Source organism: Nycticebus coucang, chromosome 18 (genome assembly GCF_027406575.1).
Source record: "Nycticebus coucang isolate mNycCou1 chromosome 18, mNycCou1.pri, whole genome shotgun sequence".
Lineage (NCBI taxonomy): Eukaryota > Metazoa > Chordata > Mammalia > Primates > Lorisidae > Nycticebus > Nycticebus coucang.
In genome coordinates, this window is record NC_069797.1 from 76,750,692 (window position 1) to 76,766,675 (window position 15,984).

The 15,984-nt window shown below is 54.4% G+C and overlaps 1 protein-coding gene and 1 long non-coding RNA gene across 2 annotated transcripts in view; one reads left to right on the forward strand and one right to left on the reverse strand.

Moving 5' to 3' along the window:
- The window catches only part of DNAH17 (dynein axonemal heavy chain 17), a 118,845-nt gene extending 104,128 nt beyond the window's left edge, over positions 1-14,717 (reverse strand). The window contains exons 1-12 of the mRNA XM_053570537.1: positions 13,550-14,717; positions 12,287-12,480; positions 11,334-11,526; positions 11,079-11,178; positions 10,809-10,894; positions 10,506-10,631; positions 9,673-9,825; positions 9,456-9,542; positions 7,405-7,572; positions 7,092-7,208; positions 1,330-1,595; positions 397-592 (exon numbers count right to left, since the gene is read on the reverse strand). Coding sequence (XP_053426512.1) covers positions 397-592; positions 1,330-1,595; positions 7,092-7,208; positions 7,405-7,572; positions 9,456-9,542; positions 9,673-9,825; positions 10,506-10,631; positions 10,809-10,894; positions 11,079-11,178; positions 11,334-11,526; positions 12,287-12,480; positions 13,550-13,891 — 2,028 coding nt within the window. The 5' untranslated portion in view covers positions 13,892-14,717. The remainder of the gene's footprint in view (positions 1-396; positions 593-1,329; positions 1,596-7,091; positions 7,209-7,404; positions 7,573-9,455; positions 9,543-9,672; positions 9,826-10,505; positions 10,632-10,808; positions 10,895-11,078; positions 11,179-11,333; positions 11,527-12,286; positions 12,481-13,549) is intronic.
- Positions 3,453-11,558, forward strand: LOC128570945 (uncharacterized). Its single transcript, XR_008375670.1, has 3 exons — positions 3,453-3,683; positions 7,939-8,023; positions 9,661-11,558. It is a non-coding gene; the product is annotated as an uncharacterized LOC128570945 (long non-coding RNA).
- Positions 14,718-15,984: the final 1,267 nt, after the last annotated feature.

A 15,984-nucleotide genomic window follows, 5' to 3' on the forward strand; every position in this document is an offset into this window, starting at 1 on the left:
GGACAGAGCACAAGGAATTGTCCCTCTCCTGCTGCTGTCCTCTGTGTCTGTCTGAACTGCCCAGGTCTCAGCCACAAAATTCCCTGAAGCCCCAAAGTGTGACTTGTCCAGCTCACTGGCCCCGGCCAGCCAGCCCATTTTTTAAGTTTTCAAATTGGTGTTCCTCCTGGGGATCACATCAAACCTTGGTAAAGGTTTGGCCAACACAAGGAGCTACATCACAGGGAGTTTCCTGAGGCTGCAGTCAAGGCTGCCTCACACCTTAGATGTGTCCGGGAGGTAATGAAAAGTAGTGGCAAGCCAGTGTGGACACAGACATGGAGCTCTGCAGACACACACTGAGGGCAGCAGGGACTCCCCTGGGGGCGCCCTCTGCAGCCTGTCCCAGGCACCCACCGCCTTGCTGAAGTTGACATGGATGAGGTTGGTGGCCGGGTCCCGCTGGATGAGTGGCTGGCCCAGGTTGAAGTGGCAGTCCTGGTCCACGCGTGCCACCCACTGCTGGTAGGCCCTCTGCCGGCTGCCCCTGAGCAGCTCCATCATCTCATCGTACTTCTGGTAGACCAGGTTGGCCTCCACGCTGGACATGACCCTGGGACCAGAGTGAGGTGGCAGTGAGGCACCAGGCCTTGCCTTGATGTCTTCTCCACCACTACTGGGCACCTGATAGTTTGAATGTGCAAAGGGACAAAGGCCAGACCAGACCTAACAGTCTGACCTGCTGTCTGCAGCCTCCAGTTCTAGGAGTCAGGCAATAAACCATGGCAGCTGTCAGCCCCATATGGCGAGGACTTGGCTAATCCCTGCCAGCTTCCCTCACTTCTGACCCCTGGCCAGTCACTCTAGAGTCCCGGCTTCCAGCCAGGTACACTCACAGCATCCCTGCTCCACTGTCAAGCTTTGCCTTCCTGCCTGTGAGCAAGACGGTGACCGTGGCTCCACTGACTCCCTAAATAGCCTCCACTTGTTCCCATTGTAGGGGAGTGGGGGGCGGGGCGGGGAACAGCGGGTGGGTGGTGGGCTGGGGGATCTTTGTTTATATCTACAAGGCTGACAGCCAAGAGTGAGGACACTCACTGAGAAGGTGTTCAAGGGAGGACAGGAGATATGGACAGGGCTTTGCTCTGGGAGGTAAAGGTTTGGCCAACAGGAAGAGAGGGGCTGTCAGGGTTTGGAAGGCTCCTCCCTCCCCACCCCGGCACACTCTGGCCCCCTCCCAGGGCCCCCTCCCTCTCCATCCCTGCACACCCTCAGCCCCCTCCCTCAGCTCCCTCCCTCCCAGCTCCCTCCCTTCTCCCCTCTGCACGCCCTGGCTGAGCTGAGACTCACGGGTGCTCAATGTGCTTCACGTGCCTCATGGACACCTCCAGCTTCTCCTGCAGCTCCAGGCTCCACTTGAGCTGCCCAGCCACGGGGGGCATGTTTTTGTGGATTGGGGGGATGTTCCCCTCTGCGGAGGCTGCCATCTGGGCATCGTACAAGATCTTAGCATTGTCCAGTTCTGTGTTAAACATCTCCAGCATGACCGAGTACTTGGGCACCACCTCGGTGAGGATCAGAGGCCGCTCCAAGAGGCTTCCACACATGTACAGGAGCTGGGGAGAGCCGGGGAGGGGGCGTCTTTGTCAGATCCCCACCGCTTCCCCATCCCTGGGACCATCTCTGGCCTGTGGAGCAAGAGAACACGAGCCTGTGGAAACAGAAGGATTTATCTGAACCTTTCCCTGGGCAGCAGCTGGTTAGACAGACGCCCTGTGATTTTTGTGTTGGCGGATGGTGAGTCTCCATGTACTTGGCTTGTAAACCAGCAGTATGAACTGGACCCACAGCCTAGAAACATTTATTCCAAGCCCAGAGAAACCAGGATTTGAGTAAAGAAGATTTGAGCAATTAGAAACACAATCGGAATTAAAAAGTCACCACAAAACTATGTTGGTGTGCCCAGGCATCTGACAGCTGTGGGGAGATGTGCTTGCTTTAGGAAGAGCTCTGTCAAGGCCAGGGATGGTAGAACCACAAATTTGTTTTGTACTGAAGTTCTGGGGGAACAGAGGACAGGCAAGGTGGCAGGAGAACCACAGAGGGAGGGTCTTACTCTTCATGGGGTCGCCTGATGGCTAAACTCACCAGTGCTGAGTTAGTGGGAACCCCTGTGAGCTTCCTTAAGGCTGCTGACACAGGGCGGAAGACAGAAGACAGGTGCGCGCGGGGGAAACTGCCTGAAGGTCAGATTTGCCCCAGACTGTGGCTTGAGAAATATGACCACTGTTCCTAAAAATGACTCTTGGAAGAAAGACTGAAACATGACTACAAAGAATGGAAGAGAGATTTTTCAGGCCCCCAAAAGTCACACGGAACAGGTAAAGATTCTCAGGGGGGCGCAGGGGCTCTGAGGTTTAGCCGGCCGCCTCACACCGCTACAGCTGCAGGGCAGCCGCAGACAGGTGAAGTCACCAGCTCCATGTCCTTTTTCCTCCAAAAATTGACATGTGACAGGAAAGAAAAATGTCCTCATTATTGGTTTATGACCCTCCTGTTTTTTCTTTCTTTCTTTTCATGTTTACATATTTTTTTGGCTTATGACTCCTGGGGAGGAAGGTCATTCTGTTTTCTGCCAAGAGATCACATAGGAAATTTGCTCTAGAACCTTCCTGGCTGTGTGTGACTTGCTGACAATGGGAACTTGTTTGGGACATTCAGGGAAGGGGTGGGGAGGATTGGGGAGGGAGGGGCCCCCAGGGGCCTAATTAGAGCACAGGGTTGTCAAGCATGGGAGAAATGTTCTTAGGTTGAAGAGAGACAGGAACGGATGGAGATAGGAATGATTACAAGAGGTAATTTCCTCCTTTTTGCCTTTTTGTTTTTCTAGCATGAAGTTAAAATTTTTAAAAATGACTTTTAAAATACCAGGAAGGCTATGTTAACCAGTGTGATGAAAATATGTCAAATGGTATATAAAACCAGTGTGTGGCGCGCCATGATTGCATTAATGTACACAGCTATGATTTAATAATAAAAAAAATAATAAATGACTTTTTTTCTTTCAGAGCACAAAATCCAAAGTCAACCCTAACAGGGGAGGGATGAGTTCCCCAAGAAAGCCAGGGTGCGCATTTGTTCACCCCCAGGCCTGGGCCTGGCTCCTTCCTGCAGAGGCTACAGAGTTTCTTCCCTGCCCACCTGCTCCTGGCAGAGTAGTGACCTGAGACTCACATCAGCCCAGCTCCTTCCCCACAACACCCCGTGGAGTGTCCTTGTCTGTTCATCCCCTTGTTCCAATCCACATTTATGGAGTATTAGGAACTCCAGGCCTCCTCCTGCCCTGGCCAGGCCACCTCCCTCTTCTGAGCTTCCTAAGCTCATTTCCTGTCTGTACAGCTGGGAGTGGCGCACCCTCGGTGGGGCTGCTGTAAGGATTGCAGAATATGACTGCCTGATAGCTACATGGCCCGCCTAGGGGTGTCTTCACTTTTGGAGACCCAGTCACAGGGGAGAGGCTCTTCTGCACTTGGGGAAAAATATAAGACATTAAGCTTTGCATTAATGTCTCTGGGCTGCACGCCTGCCAGAGCCATCTCCAGAGTGAAGCCAGCAACATTGCCTCCCTGCAATGGCCAGAATCACCACCATCACCACCCCCAGCCAGTCCTGGAGTGCCTGCCTCCTGCTGGGCTCCGTTCTAGGTGAGCTCAAACAAGCCCCTGCCCTCAGGGAATTTCCATTCTAGCTGGGAAGACAAGGACGGTGTAAAGACATCACCACACTGCAGAACACCGGGAGGGGGAGGCCAAGCTGGTTAGAGTCCGCCAGCCAGAGGGTGGGGAGGCTGCTACGTGAGGGAGGGGGAGGCAGGAAGTGAGGACCCAGTGACTAGTGATGCAGCTATCTGGGGCAGAGTCTTCCAGGGAAGGGAACAGTGAGAAAGGTTCTCTGCTGGGCCACTGTGTCTCAGGCTTCTAACCCGCCTCCCAGACCTGTCTGTGCACGTCCTTGTAAAATCCAGTTTTAGCAAACAACCTACTAAGTCAAGTCAGCAGGAAGCCCCCTCCTCAATTTCTGGTCATCATATCTGATGACCTTGCTCACCACTGGCCAACCCCCCACCCCCACCCCCAGGGGATATCTGGTCACCTGCCCCTGCCTGTCATCAGCAGGAGTCCTTTTGGGCTGGTTTGGTCAGACTCCTCCAACCCTGTTTTCCTCTTGGTAATTTTCCACCCACTGACCCCCATCTTGCTCCCTGGCTGAAAATTCCCGCTTGTCTGTGCTGTATTCAGAGTTGAGCCCAATCTCTCCCCTTCACTGCCTTAACCCCTTGTGGGGTCCCTGTATCTATGGCAATGATCTTGAATAAAGTCTGCTTCCCCTTGCTTTAGCAAGCCTCACTGAATACCTTTTCTTTAGTAAGTGAGAAGGCACTGTATTAATCTGCATTCAATGGTATTTTGCATCTAGCACCAACAGGACCCAAGACTCAATTGATCATCACATTTGCAGAGCTTCAAGTTCCTAGTATTTGCATTTTTAGAAAGAATATTTAAAAGGCAAAGGAACATCCTGCCATTTGCCTGGAAGAGATCTTTGTGCTGGGGGGCAGGGACCACCTGGGTTCCCAACTCAGCCCCAGGACATGCAGCCCTGACATCGTCCAGAAAGATGACCACCAGCCTGGGCTTCTCGGGCCCACCCAGTCACCTCCACAGTCCCGGGAGCCGCTCTGGCCAAGTGGTTCAGAATGGGGGCTTGGACACCATCTCAGAGCTGTCCTGGGGTTTGGGTTCCTCTACTTACTGGATGGCTGTACAAACTTTAGGAGTTTTCTTGACCCATCTGAGCTGGTAAAATAAGGTGGATAATGTAGTTGGGGAGCTTAGCCAAGGGCCTGAAAGAAAATATTACCATGAGAATGTGACCACCTCTCACCCCCTGCCATAGGAATGTGACCACCTCTCACCCCCTACCATGAGAATGTGACCTTTTGTAACTGTTCCAGGAGATAGCCCCGAGCTGAAGCAGATAAAAGGACTAAGCAAATGTTTAACTGTTAAGCAAATGTTTAACTGTTAATCTTGTCTTAAGACAGTTGAGTAATGAACCAGAGTTCTTCTTATCTGGAAAGCCCCTGCTATGTCTGCTCCCCCTCCCTACTTCATGGTTAAAGCCCCTGCTATGTCTGCTACTCCCGCCTACTTTGTGGTTTTTGCCTTTATAAGCTTGTAAAATCTGCTGTTCGGGGCTTAACTCCTCTGCTCCTGAGAGAGTCACGGGTTAGGCCCCAGCATGCTGGAATAAAAAAAAAAAAAGAAAACCTCGTGCTGATTGCATCAAGTGTCGCCTCTTGCGGTTGATTGGGGGTCACAGTAGCCCAGGACAGAGTGGGGGTCTTGTCCCAAGTCTTTCAGGCCCAGGTTGTTGTGATAGTTAAGTGAGATAATGTAGGACTTAGCAGAGTGCCTGGGACCACAGACTCCAAGTAGCAATTGCTAGGCCTCTGCCATGGGCATCCCACTATCTGCAGTAACCCAGAGGCTTGCAAGGTGGAGGAAAGACACAGCTCTGAGATTCACGTTGACAAGCACGCTTAATGATAAGCAGAGAATTAAAACAAGCTACTCGAGCAAGTACCTATATATTTATTCATGTAAATATTGGATACTTGTTCTCTGGATAAGCTGAAGACACACACACTAAATTCTGCCGTGACTCTGCCATTGGTTGTTGACCGGGGCCAGGCAGGCCCCAGTGAATGCATGAAAAGGGCTGGGCCAGGACAGTAAGGAGTGGGGGGGACTGGGGCAAGTTGGAGCACTCGTGGTCAGGATGGGGACCCACTCGGACCTCCATGTTGGTATGAAGATTATTTCAAACTAAGCACATTTGAGATTCAAGGGACACAGAGAGAAGCTGCTGCCATAAATCCCCTCTCAGGGGAGTTTCATTGACAGGAATAAGACCTGCATAAACAAACAGCCCACCAGCTGTCGTATAAAAGTCCATTTGCCTTTCCTCTAAAACAAAGCCCTTGTTTTTCCATAGAAGCCCTTTCTCCCCCTTCATCTCCCCAATGAAGTTGGTGCCTAAACCCCCAATCTCTAGCAGTCCGGGGAGCTACTTCCTTCGTGCGTGCCACATGCACACACATAAATGTAAATAAATTGTTTTTCTTCCTGTTAATCTGTCCTTTGTTAGATGTTTCTGAAGATTTGAGCTTGAGTAAAAAACTGAGTAAGCAACAAGGGGTTTTCAAGAAATGCCAGGGGTGTGTGGGAAAGAATCCAATAAAACTTTAAGAAATGAAAAGGTCACTGGATGGGTCACGTGGCCAGCCAGACACAGCCGAGAGAGAATTACTGAGCTGGAAGTCAGAGCTGAAGCCATTACTCAGAAGTCAGAGAAGAGAGGCGGGCGAGATGGGAATGGTGAGAGTCTAGGAGACACAAGGACAGATTGAGGTCTGCTATGCTGCCTGATGAGTCTAACTGAAATCCTAGGAGGGAAGAACAGCAACCAGGCAGATAGACAGCGGCCGAACAATTCCCCACATAGCTGAAAGGCCAGAAAACTCAAAGAAAGCACACCCTTACCTCATGAAAGACAAGCAGAGGAAGTCCACGCCTGCCTCCCTCCCCATGGACACAGGCTCCGAGTCACCACAAAGACCCAACCAACAGTGATTTAAAGGCCCAGTTTATAAGCATCACTGGTTTACGGTCCTACCACAGGCTGACATCACCGCTTAAGCCGCCCAGTCTATGGCAGTTTGTGACAAAGATGCTCAGCTCCGCGTGGCGGGTCTGGTGTGTGTACGTTTTATTTTTATGGCAACGTGGCCTCTCTGTCACCTTCGCTCCTTCCAAGGAGTGGGAAGTTGAATCAAGAGTGAGCAAGTGGACACCTGTCTCCTCCGAGAGCAAAGGGCAGTGCAGTAAGTAAAGACTCACTCTCTCCTCTTCCTCTGGGATGTGGCGATGACAATCATCAGAAACGACCCCTGGCGGTCATCACCAGCTGGCCCTGAGACCGCCTCTCCTCACCTCCAAGCAGGGCCACCTGATGGCTCTCTGTGTGCGTGGGGGCCCGTGCGCACTCACCTTGGCAGAGGACTCAATGGAGCAGCAGTCATCAAACGCTTGGCAGAAGATTGTGGCCAGCCTCCTGTCCAGGTCTTTAATTTTGGTCTCAAAATCAGCATAGTCGTCGTCAAAACTCTAAAAGTAAACGAAAACGCCAACCTCGTCATGGGCATACAGAGCAAGTCAGCCTGCCCAAGGGTGAGTGTGCCTCCCGCCCTGGGGCGGCTCTATGGGCAGTGTCCACAGTTCAGGGACTGCCCGGCACAGCTTCCAGCGTGCGTCACCCCACTCCTTGGGCGTGAAGTCCAGTAGGCCACACCCGAGGACGTACCGAATCTCCGGGGTCCAAGGGATCATATCTGCACTCGGCAAAAACCTTGACTAGCTCAAAGACCTCTTCATAGATTTGGGTCACCAGCTTCCCAAGGATGTTCCCCTTCACGCCCCCCAGCTCAATCTTCTCCAGCTTCAGAAACTCAATAGCTGTTTTGTAAAGATTCTGGTGGAGGGAGAGAAATGATGCGCTCAGTCAATTCATCTGGCTTTTTGTTATTGTTTGAGATGGGGTTTCACTCTGTCACCTGGCCTACAGTGCAGTGACCTCATCACAGCTCACAGCAACGAAGCTCCTGGGCTCAAGCGATCCTCCCACCTCAGCCTCCCCAAATACTGAGATTACAGGTGTGAGCCACCATGCCTGGCCCTCATTTTCATAATCACACTTAAGGGTCCAGTTACAAAATGAGCTCTGTCTCCAGCCAAGAGGAGCTGGGGAGCAACACCCCCCCAGGAGGCCGGACCATGGGGAGGCCCCTCTGTCCATCTGTGTTGATGTGTTTTAAGCACATGCTCTGTCCCCTGACAGGAGGAAGGGCCCCGTGAATCATCTCTGAGTTACAGACAAGGAGGATTTGGAGAAGGTGGACCCCTGCACTGGCCGAAATACATGGGTAAATATCCCATCATTACTGGGCTCTTCGTCTCCTCAGGGTGGGAAGCAGTGGGAAAGGTCCTGGGAGGCTTCTGATGCTCTCGCTAAGCTTCACACCCTCTGCTACCTGGAAGACCACCCCATGCTGTGAGCTCCTCCCTGAAGGTGACCCAGAGGGCAGCGCCAGGGCTCTGGGGTGGACGTGCAGAAAGTCTGCTTCCTCCAGTGAGGCTCACACCTGCTCTCTGAGGCTTCCTCAGCTGCTTCGGCCTCAGCGAGGCTTTCCTCCCCAGAAGCCCAGTCAACTGTCTGGGCCCGTGGTTTTACACTTAATCCCTAGAGGCCCATCTCACTAGCAGGCTCTGTGCCAGGAGTTCCTGTTTCCCAAACAAGATCTCCAAGGTCCCTTAGGGCAACCAGTGCCTTGTGCTTCTCTGGGTTCCTCTGCGTGCCAAGCACAGTGGCAGGCAGCAGTTAGAATTGTCATCGCCTAAGCCGGCACTGAGCTTGGGGCCATTCTCTCCAAGAGTCTAAGGCGTGCCGAGCTGTAAGACCAAAGCAATCCCAGGAAAGGCACGGGCTTGGTATGCTGGGGGCTCTCACGTTTTCTGCCCAATGAGGGGGGCCAAAATCAGCCCACTTGGCAGGAGTGGACAGGAAGCCACCTCCCCACCATCTAAGTCTCCCTTGCATCTTAACTCAGAATCTGTAACGTAGGAACCAATAGCAACTTGGCCAGAAATTCAACTGTGACCTTCCAAGTTCTCAGTCTGGGAGATCTCAGTTGTGAACAAAGATTCCACAGCTGAAATTTCGGAGTCCTAACTGGGCTTTCCTCCTCCACCTTCCAGAGGGTGCAGATGAGAACCAGACAGGCCTTTCCCCAGCCGCTGCTACCAGTGTCCATCTAAATCAGCACTCGGTGGTTCCGGGAGGATTTTGCCCCCCCTTTTTCATGATGTGAGTTATATGCGCACAAAGTAAAAAAAAAAAAAAAAAAAAAATCCCACCAGGCAAAAGAAAAACTATCTTGCCCTTCCCAGAGAAAACCCTCTCCAACTGTTTTTAAGTTTTAAGTTGCCGAATGTCAGAGTACCCCCATGGGGCTCACACAGGGTTCTCCTGAGTCCTCATCTGTAATGATTTTGTCCTGCTAAGGGGCTCTGTCTTTGGCCTCCAGGCTTCCAGATAATGGCCCTTAAACTCCTCATTAACCTGCTCATTACAGGAGGCCCAGATGAAGCAGGTCTTGTCAAGGTAGGCCATTGCCTTCTTGACTAACAGTTGCAGGCTGGAGGAGACTGCTGGCGGACTCCCGCCCCCATAGTGGATGTCTGGGCCAGACTTCCATTTTCCCTGCTTGGCAACTGTTCTAAAGCGGATAAGGATGGAAAACGCAGCCGAGAGCATCTGAGAAGAGCGGTGAAGATGGACCAAACTTTGTTTTTTACCTCTATGGTTTGGACACGGCGGAAGAAGGAATTCATTCTGGAAAATGCCAGGGATGAAGGGAATTCCCAAGGCACAGGTTCTTTGTCCTTTCAGGAAAGAGAGAGAGGAGAGAAAAGGCTGTGTCTGCTTCAGATATTCCTCCCTATTACAATGTGGGGGCAGTACCGACTTGGCTTTGTTTTTACTGTGCCTTTTGCTCCGCAGAGCAGGAGGTACCTTAAAGAAGAGCTTCATGTTTGCACAGCAGAAGTCGTAGGCGCGGTAGATCTCCTGCAGGACATTCACGGACAGGGAGATGCCCAGCAGGACCTCCTCAATCTCACCCTGCAGGCCTTTCAGCACCTCCTCCGGGCTCAGGTAGGTTCGTGTCTGGACAAAAGGGGAGACGGACGTCCCGGGCTCTCACAAGCCATCTGGGGTGCATCTGGGTGCACTGCCTACAGGTCATTTGCCTGATTCGCCACAATCCATGCAGGGAACTGTGATGTGTTCTGACACATTCACTGTTTCCTGGGCACGGGGACCCCCTGCCCGACAGCCGCTGGGATGTTTTTAGGGGGACCGAGCCACCTCTGTGGCACCTCATCCCATGCCAAAGCTGCACAAAAAGAGGTTTGGGTCCCAGATGATCAGGAGCCCTCCAGAGACAGAGGACCCACTGCACCCTCTGGTCCTGCAGACGGGCCACAAGCACAATTTTGATATGCACAGGTGGCTTGCTAAGGGATGTGTGTGAAGGGGGAGGCAGGAGGTGGCCAGTTAAATCCCATGAAGCTTCTGGTTGAGCCCCGGGGTGCTGCATGTCTGGGGCAGAGTCCCCATGCTGTCCCCTTTCCTTTCTCCTTTTGCCCTATCTGGAGTGGGTTGGACAGGGTCCAGGTCCTGGGAAAATTGCCCAGGTCCTGGGAAAATTCTAGGTGGCCACCAGAAGGGTTCCACCCCAGCTCAGGTCCTAACAACACCTGTGCTGACAGCATGGGCTGTTTCCACCTTGCTAGGACCCCGTGGGTGTGGGGGGAGGAGGGCAAGCTGCAGGCCAGCAGGGTTACCATCTCGATGATCTGGTTGCAGAATTCCTGCAGAATGACAATGGTCCTGGAGGGTGTATTGTAGTGCTCGGAGGTGGCCCAGATGAAGGCTATGGTGTCCAGCACCTTGGCAATGAAGGTCGGGAGCTAGGGAGAGACGGGCCAGGCATCCACCCAGTCACAGTGTCACAGCTCTCACCAGGCCTCCGGGACAGGGTTTCCAGGGGGAGATAGAAGTGGTGCCCAAGGCCCTTAGTCTGATCACAGCCCAGGATGTAACCCCCTCACATACACACAAATGGCCACCCCACCCACTGGGCGCACCACCGTGAAGTCGGCCTGCTCCATCTCCTCCAGCAGCACCCTCAGGGGCTTCAGGTAAAGCACGATGTCCTCGGCTTCCTTCAGCCCTGCGCACAGGAGAACCAGGCATGTCAGCTGAAAGCTCCCCTTGCTCCTGGGACCTGCTCCCTTAAGAAGCAGCTTCTGTCTCCAGAGGAGGTAGGGGACCCAGGAAGCCGCTTACAGGGGAGGCAGACACCACCACCGCAGCCCTGCCGGGGGCTTCCTGCCCCTCGCTGGGCCCAGGCCCACCTTCCGTGACGTTCATGTAAACATTTTGCAGGGCTGGCCAGTAGCAGCTTTTGGCCTTTTCCAGGATCTCCACTATCTTGTTCACTTTGGGCCTGTTTAGCTGAGGAGGAGAGGATAGCGTCTGCCTCCTGTTGAACCCATGGACCCCAGAACGAGGCCAGCGGGTCCTCAGGCCCTGGCTCCCTGGGCACCTTGAGGTGGAGCTCCGGGATGTGGGGGCGGAGCTGGGAGGACCTGGTGGAAGGGGGTGCCCACCTGCTCATGGATGCACTTGAGGTTCAGTAGCCGGGCGTCCCAGAACTCAAACTCGACGCGGGGCAGGGGGTTCAGCCCGTCCAGCAGGGCCTGGGCCGAGTCCTTGCTCAGCACGTCCCGGATTTGGTGGGACCAGTCGATGATAATGGTTTCGATGGCGTGCAAGAGAGAGTTGTCCAGTGAAGAGGGGAGCCTGCCGGGCAGACAGGCCGTTCTTACAGCCGGGGGAGGTTTCCAGTGAGCCCTGCCCCTACCTAAGGGGGTCTGCCCCTCCCCAACAGACTCCAGACCACCAGCAGCAGCACCAGGTCTGGTCTCAGGCAGAGGAACTTCCCAATCTCCCAGCTGGGAGGAGAAAGTGATCAGGCTTCAGGTGTAGCCAGAGCCACCTGCACCAGGGGGGTGGGGAGGTGGGGGGAAGAGGACTAGGGACTCTGGGATAAGTCACATTCAGGATGGATTCTCTGGGGGATTCTCATGGGGCCACCAGGCAGGCACATGGTTGCTGAAGGGCTTGCCTGCATGACCCCCCCAGGGACAGTCACCCCCAGGTGTGAGCACAAGCTATCCTGCCAATAACATTTCAAGAGTCTCCACTTGGGGTTGGAAATGGTGGCAGGGCAGGCGCCAGGGGACATCTTGGGGTCTGGTGACCTTCCCAGGGCCTCTCGGAGACCCGCACCAGTGGTGGGAAGTCCCTCCAACCCCACCGACTGCCCCTGGGGCCCCACATGTTACAGCTGAGTGTCCTGTGTCAACGGTGTGGCCCCTTTTCCATGTGTGATCGGGGAGGGGCCCTGAGGACTGGAGCTGAGTCCCACTCTAGGACCATCTACCTCAGACTGGGCCCCTCTAATGGCACTGCCTTGTTTGTGGGTTTCGTTAGCTTTAAAACACAGAACTGGCGTGCGGTGGCACAGCCTGTCGCTCATGGCCAGTGCCTTCCCACCCACCTCTCCATGGACTCCAGTGTGCCGTCCAGGCTGCCCAGGTGCTCCGGGATGGGCAGCAGTGTCTTCCCCTTGATTTTGCCTCCCATCACAAACATGTCGTTCTTCAGCCGGTGCACCTGTTTCACGATGTCCTCTGAGACCACCCGGGGCCATCCGTCCATGTTCTCACTTTGGTTTAGCAGAGAATAGAGGATCTGGAAGGAAACCCTCCCGTGGGTCTGCTGCACCGTGCCTCCCCCACTCAGCCGCCGAGAGGAGCCAAGTGCCCAGGGGGTGGGGGGTGGGGGGCGGTTTCCGAAGCTCCTGGCGCCTGGTCCTTATTCCAGAGGAGGTGGGGCTGGTTGGGTGCTCAGACCAACGATGACGACCCAGCTCCCCTGTCTTTGTGGTGGCAAAGCCATCTCCAAGAAGGGGGACCCCACCCCTTGCAACCAGAACACACACTCCCCATGCCTCGAGTACTGTGACAGTTAAACTGTCCCCCCCCCAAAACACGCACACTGTAATCCTAACCCTCAGGACCTGAGGATATGACTGCATTTGAAGGCAGGGTCTTTATAGAGGTAAGTAAGTTAAAATGAGGTCATTATGCTGGGTACCTAATCCAGCATGACACGTCCCTGCAAGGAGAGGAGACCTGGGCCCACATGCACTGAGAAGGATGCCCACGTGAGGCCACAGGGGAAGGCCGTGTCCACAAGCCAATAAGAACATCACCCAGAATCAACCCAGCCACCACCTTCATGTCTCCAGAATTGTGAGAGGAGAAACGTCTATGGAACAAGGTGGGCACACGGGTCCCCCTTCCACAGACAAGGAGAGTAGTGACCAGGAGGGGTGAGGAGCTCTGACTCCAGGGGTCTAACTCCACAAAGTGTGACCCCCCACCTCCCGCCACACCTGCCAAGAGTGACACTGGGGAGGAGGCAGGACAGAGGAGGGACACACGAAATGGCTTCCCATTGCCCCCCCTTTTACGCGAAGTCTCAACACTGGGGAAGCCTCTCTGTCAGTACACAGATAGCTCACACCTCCCGGGGCCATGGGCAGCAACTGTGCCTAGTACACGGTACGGTCCTTCTAAGGGGATCAGGAGAGACCCCAGTAAAGAGCAGGCTTCTGAGACGTGCAGGCGTCCACTCCCGGAAGCTCCAGGGCATGCCACTGTCAGCAGCCTGTGGACCTCACTCTGAGCCACAGGGCTGGTGGCCGCCCACTGAGTCACTCCAGGCCCCGCCTCTGGCCTGGGCCAGCCCGACCCACCTCTTCCACCACTGCAATCAGCTGGTCCACAGGCGTCGGGCTGATGTCCCCGTAGAGGAGGCGGGTCTTATAGTTCTCCTTGGTGACGTTGTCAGGCTTTGTCTTGATGAAGTAAACCCCTTTGGACTTGAGGGACTCCGGGAAGCCCAGGCAGGGCACAATCATGCCAGCAGGGTTGAGCGTCAGCACCAGAACCAAAATGTCTGGCTTTTCAAAGAATTCTGTGAATAAGGCCATGTTCTCTTCCGCTCCGATCAGCTTGCTCCACTTGTCTATCTTGAACTTGAGCATGACAGTGGCGACTTCCTCCAGGTACTCTAGTCTGGCGTCTGAAATGGTCATCCTGACTTCTTCTTACACACGGTTGTCTGTCCAGTGAACAGAGACACAGTTGCAAAACCCAGGCTTCCCCATGTCCTTCCCGGGCCTGGAGCGGAGAGAAATCTCTGCTCTAACCAAGGAGAAAAGGGCTCATCATGAACATGGATTAGCTGTGGGTAGGCTGTAGCGGGGAGGGACAAGGGGCTGGTGGGCTGTGTGCCCTGGCTTTGCACCTACCCTGCCTCACCATGAGAAGTCACAGGAGTTGCAGCTGTGAAGTTCATGGATGGGGAACCCAGAAATGGAGGTTAGAGAGAAAAAAAAAAAGGACATGTGTGTCCAAGTGGTGAGGGGTGTGCTGTGGGAAGACATCACACTCCAAGAACACGTTGAGACCCGGAGAGAAGGAAACAGACCCAGCATGCTCTCCTGTGTTGGCCCCAGCTGGAGTGTACCCCAGCTTCTGCCCCGCTCTGTCCCCCCCGCCTCCCTCCACTCCCACCTTATTCCTACAGAGGGACCAGGCTGCAGATTTCCCATGGGTCCCTCACGCACTGTTCTCACCCCCCTGGGAGAGCCCAGCATGGTCCTTCCTTCAGCGCACAGCACTAACCAGAGAGCTGGGAGAAGGGGTCCCTGGAAGGACTCCCTGAAGTCCCAAAGGTGAGACCAGCAAGGCACACCTTTGTGCTGTCAACACGAAATTTAAGGGCATACCCAGCCTCTTAGCAATCAAGGTACATGGTATGTCAATGTTCAAAAAAAAATAAAAATTAGTGCCGCCAAATTCTCGATGAATAAAATATCAAAACTTCAAATAAAGAAGGGCTATGGCAAGAGGCCTGGGGTGGGGAGGTAAGTCTGGCAGGCGCAGGTGAGACCTGTCCTCCATTGTGGGTGACAAGGGATGCTGTCTTTTTATTCCAGCTTAGGCAGTGAGCAGCTCCCAGATCTAGGGGCAGCCAGGCTGTGGGTCTGGTCAGCTCTGGGGAGGACAGGGTTTTCGGAGGCCCTCGCCATGGTCTGCTCTGGGAGGACAGGCATTGTCGGAGGCCCTCACAATGGTCAGCTCCGGGGAGGACAGGCATTGTCGGAGGCCCTCGCCATGGTCTGCTCTGGGAGGACAGGGTTGTCGGAGGCCCTTGCCGTGCCGCCTTTGGGTTGTCATTGCTTTTGAGATCGTGACCGTCTGCGGTTCCCTGAAAGACACTTACTCTACAGAAGAGGGTGGATGTCACCTCTCCACTTTGTTACAGTAAACCAACTAGATGCCAGGCAGCGGGACGTGAGGTGTGCTATTAAATAATCTGGATTTGTCCACAGCCCCAGGCGGCTCTAGGAGAGAACTCAGGGAATATGTCCCTCAAGCAGCAGAATCAGGGTGGGCCCTGAGCAGAGCTGTCAGATTCAGGAGCATCTGGGTGAAGAAAGGGGCCACCCCCAGCAACCTGGCAAGTGGAAGGACAACACGGGCACCCGCCAAGCACAAGCTGCCAGCCAGGTCCTGTGAGGGCTTTGTGCAGGTGGCCACGCTGAGCCGGGCATCACACCCTCATTTTCCAGGCAGGGCCGGGGGTGCTGGGGAGCCCTGAGCCTTTGGAGATAATGGACTGTGGGTCTCACCCTGCTGGCCACACCACTGGATAGCGGGAAACGGCTCTGGTTTACTGATTTTGCAGATTTGCACTTTTACAAAATCAGCCTGAGAGGCCCAAAGCCCCCATGTCTCTCGAAATCAACCTATCTTATTTCAAACTCCCCTCCAGCCACGTCCTGGGGTGTAGGCCAGGAGGTCCTAGTGAACAATAATGTCCCATGGTATTTCTGGAGGGGGCAGCCATGGCTCCTCAGGACTCAGGAGGAAGGCAGGACTGGGGGTTCCAAGAGAAGCCAGGGTGGGGGCTGAGACAGGGCCTGCTGGCACCAAGGATGGTCTGGAGCTGGCAGGTACCAGGGGCGGCCTGCACGATGCGCCGAGCCCTGACCGGCTCCCAGCGGGGAGCAGAGCCACTTCAGGGGTGCCCATGGGACTGTGGTCCACCAGGGCCTGGGTTGCCCTCCACCCTCCCAATGTCTTTGACGCCCTTAAACAGTTCAGGGCTGCTCACCAGCTC